Raw genomic sequence first — 13,776 nt, forward strand, 5'->3', positions numbered from 1 at the left:
CTTGTTTAATTTAAATGCTATTTATATATCACAAAACAACATAGAATGTATTGTACAGAGTTTTGTTGGCTACTGGTTCTTGATCTCCACTGTAGTTCATCTAAAGGTGTAGCTATTGATTGCATGCTAATATTGCTAGCAAGCCAATTAATTCTTCCCTCTTGTATTAAAATGCATACCTTGACTATAAGTGCAAGATATGCAATTTTCTCATAGTGTCATTTAACCAAAACCATATTTTCATGTTTCTAACTTAAATATTTTAATGTTGAGTTTGTAGAGACAAATAAACTTATGAAATCAGCCCAAAATACAATGAATTGCTGTATGTAAATACTGGTATTTTAAGCCATTGTCGGAAAGTAAACATTGCTTGAAGATAGTTCATTAACCTTTTCATATTAATAAGCTACACTGTATCATAGTAAGTTGGATAATTATCTGACTATACTGAATTGAAGACAATAGATTTTGGCAGAAAGAACTTCCTGTGGAGAGCTCTGGTGTACGCCATTCCATGGTAATGTGGAGGGAGAGGTCGACCAATAAAACTATTTGAGTGTCGGCTCAGCTAGTCAGTGCCTTCTCGTTGGTTGCCGTCACTGCATTCAGTGCTACTATTGAAAAAGTGAGTTGCTTGTGGTTCTAACCAAGTGATCAAGGAAGTGACATAAGTGATTCTGTGTTTGTATATACCTTCTAAAATAATTAATTACACTAAAAAACTATCTTTATAAGTAAGAAAATGACACATCAAGTTGATCTTTTACTAGCTGTTCCTACCAAATTATATAATTTAATTTATATTAATTAGAGTAAATTTAATTTACTTAGTATCATTATAAGATTACTATTTACTGGTAACTATTTTTACTAAAATGAAGATCATTCAAATATAAATAAGACAAATTTTGTTCTTAATACTAACATACTGACAGATACAGACTGCCTTGCAGAATTTGTGTGGAGGGAGATGGACACTAACAACCATCCTTGTGAGTCATATTAGTGTACCAGAACAGACAGGTTCATGACAGAGGTTACAGTGCAGTTATTGTTATGGTTTTAGATAAACAGAGTTTGCAAGCCCAATTGTTTTTATGGTACTTTGATGTTTATTTGTCAATAGCGATATAATTTATTTTCAAGTGATAATTGCAACTATTGTAATCAAAACGTCCATTTATTGTAGTAAAATTTTAATACATTTCAAAACATGTGTCCAATGGTTGGTTTTAGAGGGGTAAAAACCTAGTTTCGAGAAATATTGGTTTAAAATTGAAGTCCGACAGAAAGTGTGAAATTTTTAAATATTCTTAGTTATTAATTATAAGTGATAAGAAATACTGCACTTACACCCCTTGTTTGCCATGAAGGTTTTTTGAATTCTTAGCCCAACTCATAGCCCAGCTTTACAAAAATTCATTTTGACTTATGTCAAAAATGGTATACTATAAGAAAATAATCATGTTTCTTTTAAATTTTTGCCTAAATTGGTTCAAACATATTATTGAGAAAATATTATATACTGAAAAAGTTACATAAATTACCAAAGAAAGGTTCAGAGATTCTTTCATTCCTGCTAAAGACACTTAAAAGTGTGTAGTTTTAAAAAACCAGAGATTTTCTGTTTGGTTTTATTGTACTTTTTTGAAGTTTCAATAAACTTTTATTTGGGTGCTAAAATATTAGCCGTGAAACTTTCTTTTTTGGCTGGTGGGTAATCTAACATTATGAGTACCTTTTAGAAGACAAACAGTTGTTTAAGTGATTCTTAGTTTTCATTGTCATTGAGTTAAGTTTAAACTGATTTTGCAATGTCACTGCTGGAAACTGGTCATCTTGTCTGATAATTCTATTTTACACAGCACTGGATTTTAGCTCTCATAACTATTATCTTCTCTCACTTCAAAAACTTAACTTAAATTTATAAAATTATCCTAAAAATATAAAGTTTTAAGTATACGGAATAGTGTTACTATTATATTACCAACACAATTAAAATAGCTTTAAAAGTTGTACTGCTCTTACTCATAATGACATACCATCATACAATTAAAGATTTACCAACTATATAATAATTTACATATATAGTTTTGGTTTATTGACTTGTTCATAAAAAGTGAAAATAAATGTTCATAGATATATATATATATAATAAAGACAATATTGCGTTAGAATTAGAATTTAAAAAACTTCATTCTGCACACACACACACACACACATGTAAGTATAAAATGAAGTTTTTTAAATTCTAATGCAGTATTGTATTTATTTTCTTTTCTTGTTTTCATATGAGATGGGTGGAAAAATTCATCGAAAGAATTGGAGAAATGATAGCCACAAGGTCTAAGGAACCTAACAATATCTAAATTGAGGTTAGCACTTGTTAAAATTTATTTCACTTAGATCTCAGCACTTTTATTATTACCTACTACTGTTCAGTTCTCAGCTTTATTATTCTCTTTGATGAGATACTCACTACAGCTGTGACCTATGAGGATGCGAAGAAAAAAATTAAAATTAAGACTAATATGTTAAAAAAGCAAATAAAAACACACACACACACACACACACACACACACACACACACACACACACACACATAAGAGAGAGGAAGAGAGATTTGGTTTAAAACTTACTGTAATAATTTTATATTTTTGGAAATATTTTGTAGAAAATAAGATATATATATATATTTATATAAATTATGTACGGTATCATATAAAATGTAAGGTTAGACTTTCTTTTATGACCTAACGTAAATAGTATATAACACGTGAATTTTACAATATGCAAGTACAAAATATATGCCACTGAATACAGGTTATACTACTGAATTTCTATTTAAAATATATAAAAGTTACGTTTTAATTTTGTTTTACGTTTGAATGGCCATGCAGTGTATTCTGGTCTGAGACAAGTGGAAAAGTTAACCTGAATTGCTGCAGAAGCCAGCATTCTAAAAATGTTGAAAGTGGCTTGAATTTTAAACGAACCAACTTCTCAAAATTTATTAACTAATTTTGGGAGGACTCTCCCTTCCCCTCATCTGTCAATGTAGATGGCAGTTTTTAAAGTAAAGCCACTCTGGGATGTGCTCAAATTTTGCACAGTTCTTAACGTCTGTATTTAAATCTGTTGATAAAGAGAAGTTGAGAGAGGAACTTGAGATCTGAATCAAATATTGATCTTCAAGCCATATTGATCAGAGGCTACCATCATGAGCCTAAAATATCGCTCACCATGTGGGACTGAGGGTATTCCTAGTGTTCATTGTCAAAGATATATCCAATGTTGTTACCTTTGTATTTGTTATTGTCCAGGTTAAATTTATTTGTATAGTGTTTTCCTTCCATACAAAAACTGTTGTATTATGCCAATTCGAATAAGGCACTCAAAATCTTTCCAATTTTAGACTTATTTTCTGTTACCGTTGTAACGAAAATATTCAAAAAGATGGTATGTAAGTTTGTTATAAGAGAGTTTACCATATTATTCCTTCATACCAGTACAGTACAGCTTCATGTGGTTCAAATGCCACACACTAGTAGTAGTTTTTAGGAATTGTGAGTGGTTCAGAGGCTAAGCAACCAGGTATGTTGATATTATCTTTATTTACATTTTTCCATTTTGAATAAGCAGGTGAGAAAACCTGTCACTGTACTTAGTCCTAATAGAACCTTTTTACTTTCCAGTATGACAGGATATTCATTATGGTAAGGTTGAAGTAGGGCCTGCCTCCTGTCGAGATCCAATGAGGAGGGATAGCGGGCTATCTCAGTCATGTCACCTAGGAAGAAGGGAACGCCAACTCTTGTCCTTCCTCTCCAGTCAAAACATGCAGGGGATAGCACTCCCTCATATCGAAGCTTTTAACACTAGCTCTACCCACTGCAACTTTTACCCTACAGTAGACTAGACCTATTGATCCACCCTCCCACTCCACCTTTTCGACTTTTGTTATTGATGTCTCGCTATTGGACATCCAAAAGGGTGGTGACCAGATATATAAGTGACATATTGGTTTTGCTCTACCTGGTGTAGGTTGAACTGGAACTGGAAGGTATAAACCATGCAGAAGTGAATCCTCCTGAATTTACATTGTCTGTCAGAGGTATTGCAAGACAATTGAAAAACAATTTCACATCACTTGTCTTTGAGGAAGCTTTCAGCTTTGGATTTTCATCTAACCTTATTCACTTGATCAAGTTTTGTGCAATAGTGTGAAATTTGATGGTTTTTAATATTGATAGTTCCATTGCCAATATAAGAATTCCATAAGGCTCTAATTTTGCATAGGATTTTCTTGTAGTTTGTCAATGAAATCCTGTCCTTAACTGTGAGTCCTGCTTTACGCTGATGATATTAACATCTCTACCAATCTCTACTGGGGTGCCAGACCGTTTAGCTCTGTAGTCAGCCAATGATATTGCTATTGGGTGAGCTAACATTGAAGACATGCCCCTCAACCTCAGTAAACATTGTTATATACTTTTACTCAACAACTAATCCCTCATTTCTTTTTAAGTGACAATATGATCAAGAGATAGGAATCTGGGTAGGATTTTGATGTTCTCATTGATTCAAAGCTGATCTTCTCTGAATAAGCAAGAAATGCTGTTTCAAAAGCTAGAATAACTGGGATCTCATATTGTGGATCACCTAATTTTGTAACAGAAAAGATTCATATGTAATACTCTATACATCATTGTTCTGAAGCCATTTTATGAATGTCAGTTATCTGGAATAGAGAATGAGGAAACATAAATATATATACATAAATATAGAATCAAGGATATACAGAGGAAATTAGTATCATGGGTGGTCTGGAAGTTCCAAGGTCAAATTAAATGTGTAAACAAAGTTCTGACTTCGCACTATTTCAGCCTGTGTTTGGTAGACTTGTTATTTTTCTGTATCATTCTGCAAGGTTATACTGTTGATGAGTTCTGAGGTAGGCTATATCTTCTGTGTGAGAAATCTGTTTTTAGTAGTTTTTACAGACCTTGAAAGTAATATATGATTTGTGACTGTATGCCAACTTGTACTTAGTTTGTTTTAGTTAAAGCCTAATTTTTATGAAGTATTGTATGCTTGGACCTAAAGGCTCTGTTGAACTCTGAGTTTTTGAGAGTTCTAGTGGTCGGGTGTCAGTATCCAGTGGGAGGATTGGTGAGGTATATGGTTAAGTGAAAGCTTCACTTAAAATTATAAACAATTACATCACTAGAATAACTACTATTATAGAGTCTTTGTTTTATGAGCATGAGTATGTGATGTATTCAAACCAGTATAGAACCAAGCAAGACCTCTAGAGGAGCCTCTGATCAGTCTGATTTTCACCAACACAAACAGCTTAGTAGTTAATATACCAATATAGTAGGAACCTACAGTTATACAAATAATTATAAAAGTATGGGATAATAAGTTCCAGCTCAATAAAAATGTATGTGAATGGTGCTGTTTTAAAACTTGATTGCTATTGCTTTTTTTAGCTTCAATGTATTATGTAATTTTGTGAAATTATTTTGTTTTGTTTTCATTAATGAGAATTTAAGCACATTGATCAAACATTAAAGAACCTAATCTGTGTAAACAAATGTTGACTTTGTCTGTATAATTTTGTAGTAATAAGTCATATTACATACATGTCACATGTGTAGTAACTAAACAAGTTGAACATGTCTTTAATGGAGTTTTTAGGTAAATTAGTTTTAATAAATTTCATGTATATTGAAATTCATACAAATACACAAGCTGTCCTATAATAAAAACTGGGTGGTTCATGCCTGTCCAGTTAACTAATCTAGGAAAAGTAAAAATGATGTTACTTACATATCTGCAAAACCTGATGAATGTCCACGAGTGGTGAAATAATCTCTTTCACTGTGTGGTGTAAAAATCCTCTGTAAGAAGGTAGTTGGAGAAGTGGTTTCTCCCTCTCTTTCATTGTCATAGATATAAGAGGAAAAGGAGCAACAAGGAAGAATGGTAGTATCTTAAAATATGATGTTTTTTAAGAAATATTTCAAACTTATCTAATTTGTGAGAAGAACAAACAGGTACCAATAACATAACACTGCAACTGCTCAATCACAGTTTATGTATCTACATAGTAGTCTACACTCTACACTGTCTTTTGTTATACATATCTCATCAGCTATTCTAGGATATCATAAACATCATACAGATATTATAGACTATTATTTATTTATTTCAATGGCAACCATCATTTATATACAAACATTGCATATACAAAATTAAACAATGCAAGATGGCAAAAATACTCAATAACCAACAACAACCCAAATGACAATAAAAACTATGCTTGAACATGCAACAAAATAGATAACAATAAATAAGTCATAACAACGCTATGTAACTTATCCCTTGCAGGTAACAGACTGGGATCAAGCAAATAATAACGTTATAGCTATACAATGATAAATAACAATGACTAAAACAGTTAACTAAATTTAACAATAACAGTATAACACAATGTTATAACAAAATAGTGTGACTAAAAAGGGAAAGAATAATCATAACGGTATATTTCAGAAGTACAATAATAAATAGTAATAACTTTTATTATAATGACTAAAGTGTTAAAGAAAGAGAAGAAGGAAATAACTTAAGCTTAAAATAACAAATCAAAGAAGTATAAATTACAAAAAAAATGCAAGTTTTCTTTTATACATCTATTGGTTACAATAATCTTCTAAAGAAATCCTTATTCTGATTAAAATCCAAGTTATTTTGATTATAGATTTTACGTGTCTTCTTTCAAAATTTGTTGATGTGACACCAAATATTATTTTTACAACAATCTTTTATACACTAATAGATTTTAATCTAGTAAATCATCTGATTAAATTCAAGTAAAGAAATGGTTCTCTCATATTTTAATTACTAATAGTTCATTCAAACAGAAGCATAAAGGTAAAAGAGTAAACTTATCAATTAATCTACACGTATTTAATGAATTGCATTAACTTTTGACCCTGTAGACTTGTGCCCTGACAGACTACCTATTGTTTTCAGAGCCTCATTAATAATGAAATCCTACAAGAAGAATGCACATAGGTGTTTAAACTTAGCATTTTAATTGTTCAGAGTTACTGTACACTTATACTTGTCCTAAGCTAGTGTGTGTTGTGTCAGTGGAGCTGTGTTTAGAATTGTTGGTACTTCTTAGACCCTCGGCCTGCTTCTGATAATCAGTAATACCAGTAAATATCTTACCTAACATAACACATTCTTTAAACATGTTTATCACTAGTGATATGGATTAAATCAGAAATGGATGAAACAATAGGGCTTCTTTAAACATGTTGAGTGAACTTCACTGTTAATTTAATACACTTTTAACAGAAAATAAACTGGTTAATCAATTACATTGTATTCTAGCAGATTTAATGGAAAACCAGAAACCCTGTCACTATATTCTATTTTTACAGACCATTTTATTTTGGCTAACTGTTTGTGTCTAGTTCATACCATAATGCCTTTTAAGCAGTCCAGAAATCTAGGAAACTAGAGATTTCTTCAGTGAAAAGTTCTATTGATTGTTTCAAGTGTTGTTCTAGTAGTCTCTAAATATCTGTACTATTGGTCACTTGAATCTATTGCAGTTCTACCATCACACAGCATTGAAATTACCACTAAACATTGCACACAAAACTGTTCAGCTAAGATCTTTTGGTGGTGCCTATTGTGGCTTTTCACGGACTCTCAGTATCTATTCATTTGTTTATAAACATTTTCTGATATTACCCTACAACTATCTGTGCCCACAGAGGTTTCAATTTTGTTGTTCACTGGCAACACAGCTTGTGAACAAGCGAAGAAAGAGAATAGGCCACTAGGTTCTCTACAGAATTAACATTTTATGTAACTATAACTCTTAATCATGCTTGTACAAAGTACACTTTAAGATCAACTATTACTTTAGAAACATGTTATATTTAAGAGTTTAATAGATATATCAATCCAAAAAAGTATCTGAGGCATTTAAGTTTATGGGTTAGTTGTCTTTATGGTGGTTCCTTTATGAGGTGGTTTTTTTTATGGAAATCTGAGTGTGGTCAGATTAGCATCTATTTACACTCTAAACTTAACTTTAAGATTACATCTCTTCATTAATAATTGTGGTAGTAGATGCATGTCTAAATCAACTATATGTTGCAACTATATTTTCATATTGGTTAAAGCATTAGTATCACCATTTGATGTCGACGAAAGATAGATGTAACTTGTTTTATGAAAATTCAGACGTTTTTAATACTTACCTGATATGTTTATAGATAACATTGATTGCATAGGTTTGAATCAGGGTTGGCTGAGATCTATAAAAAGTTGAATGTAGAGAATTTATTTTTGGAAATATATAGTGGTGTATTAGAAAGTGTTTTACATTCATAAAAAAATATGCCACACTTTGAAAAAGAGCCATCTTGTTGTGAATTTTTATGTGGCAGGATATCACATATGTTAGGTTCCTTATTTATGATGGGATCAAGATTAAGTTCATTTTAAATATTGTTTAATTGCACATATGTATGCTTACGTTTTTAACCTTTTATATGAACAAATTAAAGATGTCCGAACAAATCAGTGTGTTATTATCTTTATAATAATTGTTTGACCTGATGGAGCTGTGTTAACAGTTCAATTGGAGCATGTGTAGACAATGTCCTAATAATGACTGTCAAGATGTGAAGTTATGTCACAGGTGAATAAGTGTTAATAAAAGGAAGATATTTTACATTGTCTTCAGAATGCAATCCATCCAGTATTTAGTATTTGTTTACCACCCTTAAACACTATGCTCTTATTTTATGATGATTAGGATAGTAACATTATACATTACATACAACACAACATAAACTACTTTCATTTTACTTTGACCACTATTAATAATACTGAATTAACTTGATTATTCTTATCTGATGTATAATGTGAATAACATATTTTTCCTGATTCCTGTTTAGGATAGATGGCAGGTACCACTACAATGTGTGACCGTACTCTGGCACTAGAGGCAGGACGCCGGCTAGCCAACCCTCTTCCTGGTGAAGAAGTGGTTATCAGCGGTATTGCAGGTTTTTACCCAGACTCTGACAATGTCATGGACTTTGCAGAGAAGCTGTTCAAAAAAATAGACTTAATATCAGATGACGATCGGCGCTGGAAACTGGGTAACTATAAAAGTTTTATATCCTAATTGAAAAGAACAATAAGTTTAAATGTGAAATAAATAGTCTTGAACTACATGTATATCATCAAAAAGAAACTAATGTTGTAATAACTAATGAATAAGTTCATTAAACATTTTGTCCTGCCAAAAAGGTTAAAAGAGCTATTATAAATTTTGATATTTTAAGATCAATGGTATAAATCAATATGAACAATCATTTCAAAAACCCAACAATTCAATAAAATTTTTCATGTTATTTTCTGTCAAAATAACTTAAATAATAAATAATAGTAATAAAAATACACAAAATAATAAAATTCTGAGTATGTTTAAAGTAATAAAATATGTTAATTTTTAAAAGAAGTTTATTATTAATAATAATTAGAGTACCATGATTGTACATATTAATTTCTTCTGTAGTGAAAATGACCAATTATAAATGACAGTGAATACATTTTTTTTAAATTTTGTGTTTTGACAAACTTGAAACTTATATTTTTATGACAATGTTTGATTATTCCTCAAACATGTTTATCTAAACTGTTGCTCAACTGTACAGCTGCACAATCTTAAATTTATTTAATATTAATTAAAAATATATAGATCTGTACATTTGAATGTATCACCTGAGGATAATATTTATTGAATTAAAAGTAACCTCCATCTCCTCCAAAATGGTGGTTGGGCAGTAACTAAAAAATCTTACAAGGAATTTACAATTGAGTAAACCTCAAATTAAAGGTCTCCATGATATAAAACCAATGATACCAAGAAAACTAATTTCTGACCACTCTTTCTAATAAGCGTACCATTTGAACAAAGGCGAACTAACTTCAATTGAACACTCTGTTGGATGAAATCAACTACGATAACTCTGACTTTCAGAGTTCTCCTTTTATCACAACCTTCAAAATGAGATATCAAATGATGGGTCACTGTTAAAGCTGAAACAGAGGGATTTGTGGGGTGTTACTTACCCTTACAAATATCCATTTTGTGGGAAAGGGTAAACAATATTAACTGCAACCTCACTGTGTGACATGTCACCGGTTTTGTTTTATCAAGGTCTTTAATTTAAGGTGTTGCTCAGCAGGTTATCTCAATGAAAATGTTTGGGTTGCACCCAACCCACCATATTGGGGGAAAGAGAGATAATTTCGAAATCCATCAAAAACATACTAAGATGGTGTTAAACATGGTGTGTAGCACACAAACACAGCTGATAAATTAGTAGCAGTGATGAAAGTTGATGTGTGTGTTTATTTTTGAGTACTTCTTGGAATGTTAAGATTCAATGTTTCAAAAAAACAACAATGTTGGATGTATGTTTTTATTTTTTATTTATTTGTATTTTATTTTTGAGTATATACAGTGTTAATATACAAATTTTTGCACAAAACATAAATAACACTTTAAAATTGGCCAATTAGTAACAAAGTAATGACATTTTTTAATAACTGTGTGGAAATTTCTAAAATTGGTCCAGCCTTTTTGGATAACACCTGTAAAATAACCTTGACACTTTTGAATAGTATTACAAAAGAATGTATGACACTCTAAGGGTTAATACTATCTCTTATTAATATTATAAATGTGCAATATTGAGATTTTCAAAAGCATTTTGATTTCTTAGTACTACTATAGTGGAACTTGGATAATTCCAAATTCAAGGAATAACTATATTCAGTTTTAAGTCCAATCCATCACTTTGTTGTTTTGCAATTTGTCCTTTCTTCCAGTGTTCATGAGTGAACTTAACCCTCTCCCGCTCGCAAGGCATGAATCGGCACGGCCACCACATAGCCACTGCAGCTTAAACGGCACAGATCGGCACGCACTGCTTTATCCACTAGAGCCGATAAGTGCTGCTCTCGAGTAGCAATATTTTGTACTACTACGGGTTGTTTGCTATCAGGAGACCATTTACTTTACTTTTACAGTAGATTTATTCCATTATTTTGCTATTTATATTAGTTGTGCGGAAACAATGGCGGATTGTAGTCGTACGTACACTTCGTGACAGTGAAATCGATCTCGTTATTAGTAGTGATTGCGACGATTCAAGTGAGTGTAGTGATGTACCAGAGCCTTGTGAAGTAGTTGGTGGCATTGAGGGTGTAGTTCGGAGTGATCACAGTGGCAGTGGCAGTGACGGCGAGCCAGACAATGACCTTCACCAAGTAACTGCGCAACAAACAACCCCACGCCCAGCTGTCCGTGTGCCCCCTCCCTGGCCTCGTACAATCAACTTCATTGAACCAATATATAGTAAAATAATTAATATATATATATATATATATAATTATAGTTAATTACAATGACAGAACGTGTGTAAGTTGAGGCGCCGCGTATTTTGACCGAGTGCGACCGGCAGAGCGAATTAATTGAGGTTAGAAGCACCTGGAAACAATGCGAGTGGGAGAGGGTTAAGTTTATTCCATGTATTGTATAGCTCTCTTTGTCTAGATAATCCAGCTGAAATTATCAAAACTGACACTTATCTATAATTAAACTTTAATTTAAAACCTTTAACTTAAATTACATTTAACTTTATAATTAATCACTTTAATCGATGGATCCTGGGGCTGAGTTATGTACCCGAGACCCTGTTATTAGCACCTTCATCAGCACAAAATATCTCTTTAAAAGGTTTTACTGTTTTAACTGTAATTCACTGTTTTCAAAAGTTAGGGTTACTCAAGCATATAACTTCTGCCCTATAGCAGCTTGAAGATGAGCGCAATAATATTAACACATAACCTTATAATTTTGGTTTACTTATAAATCTGTTTTAATTGTAGTATTTAGTTTTACCTAAAATCTGCAGTGAAAAAGAGATGTACTAAGAAACACTCTTCAAACTCAAAGGTATTTAAATGTTTTGAATTATTATTTTTTAATATGTTGGATCTGTTAGTAATAATTTATAACATCATGAAAACATATTAATATTGTATCAAATGCATTTTATAGAACATCCGGAGATTCCTCAAAGGACAGGGAAGTTGAATGAAGTAAGCAAATTCGATGCAGCCTTCTTTGGTGTTCACTTCAAACAAGCCCACACAATGGATCCCATGTGCCGGATGCTCCTCGAGAAGGCTTATGAGGCTATTGTAGATTCAGGTAATGTTGTATTTTATTTTCTTAATTTTTACTCAATATTCATCATTGATAACTTCAAAAATGTTAGTTTATTTATATGGACATACTAGTACTGTATTTTTTACTACAACATAATCAATTTGTTTTTTCTTCTTTGAGAAATCTTTTGTATATTTTTAAATAAATGATGATGGATATTTAAAAATCCTCTTAACCTCCTCTGTATATCTGGTAACTAGCTATAAGTATTCCATTTGAGGAAAAAATAACTTTCAGTTAGTTTCTTTATCTACTTCATAATATATGATATACAGTATATCAGTCACATGTTTCACAATTAATTTGAATCATTCATTGCAGGATATAATCCCAGGCAACTGCGAGGCACATGTACTGGAGTATTTATCGGAGCATGCTTCAGTGAGTCTGAGAAAACCTGGTTTTATGAGAAGTTACAAGTAAATGGGTTTGGAATTACAGGCTGTTCTCGAGCTATGCTTGCTAATCGAATTTCTTACTGGCTTGGTATTAATGGTAAGTTATTAATACCATAAATTGTATCAGATATCTTGTATGCATCCATTGTAGAAACAATATTAGAATATTTGTTATAGTTAAGTAAATATGTAATTTATTTGTTATACAAGAAGTTTTAAGTTTTGTAAGTGTAAAGGTGCAAAACAGTCTAACCCAACAAACATGTGAAATATTTTAAAAATGTTTGAGAGGATTCTTCCTCAGGCGCAGTTATCACAGATGATGATGGATTGTCACAGCTGCCTCAATGTTAGTTGAATAATTCATTTTCATCTATTAGGATGATATTTACCAAACGCAAGGGAAATTTGAGGTGCTAAACGTATCTTACCATGGAAATTTGTCAAACACTACCCTCTTATTGGTCAAACCTGTGCAGTCTAACACTAAGAAACAAACCACTTGTTCAACTTGTGGGATTTATGTATCAATTGTTTATTCCAAACAACAATGTTTTTATGTTTATTCATTGTCCTCTATTTATTACCAAATGTTATAGCTGATATCAACGATCTTATGCTTTGATATTTTTCAGGTAAAGTTTATTGACAGCTAAGATATTTTTATCAAGAAGATAGTGGTTGTTATGCTGATTAATAAAAGGATCATCAAACTTTTACTAATTTTAAACCAAGCTTTGATACTGGTATATTTGAAAAGATTGTATGGAGTTTTGTTTATAAAAGAATCCGTCACAATACCTCTGCAGCCAGTACCTTTTTTGACTTTCTAAATGCCATAAATCTCTTCATCATCTCTTTTAGTGGAAGCTTCCATATTTTGAATTTTCTCCTGGACTTATTTGATGGATTAAATCTTCTATTTTCAAAAGGACATTTTGATAGTGTGCATTCTGAGTGTTTTGTAGCTAACTCAGGATTGTCACGAGCCTCCAATTTGGGCTCTCTGTTTTCCATGTTGTTTTTCAGCACATA

General features: G+C 31.7%; 1 protein-coding gene across 1 annotated transcript in view; it reads left to right on the forward strand.

The window, feature by feature from the left end:
- Positions 1-534: 534 nt before the first annotated feature.
- LOC124369213 (fatty acid synthase-like) overlaps positions 535-13,776 on the forward strand; it is a 71,814-nt gene continuing 58,572 nt past the window's right edge. The window contains 4 exon segments of the mRNA XM_046827054.1: positions 535-628; positions 8,994-9,200; positions 12,173-12,325; positions 12,665-12,838. Of these exon segments, the coding sequence (XP_046683010.1) occupies positions 8,999-9,200; positions 12,173-12,325; positions 12,665-12,838 (529 nt within the window). The 5' untranslated portion in view covers positions 535-628; positions 8,994-8,998.

This window comes from Homalodisca vitripennis, chromosome X (genome assembly GCF_021130785.1).
Source record: "Homalodisca vitripennis isolate AUS2020 chromosome X, UT_GWSS_2.1, whole genome shotgun sequence".
Lineage (NCBI taxonomy): Eukaryota > Metazoa > Arthropoda > Insecta > Hemiptera > Cicadellidae > Homalodisca > Homalodisca vitripennis.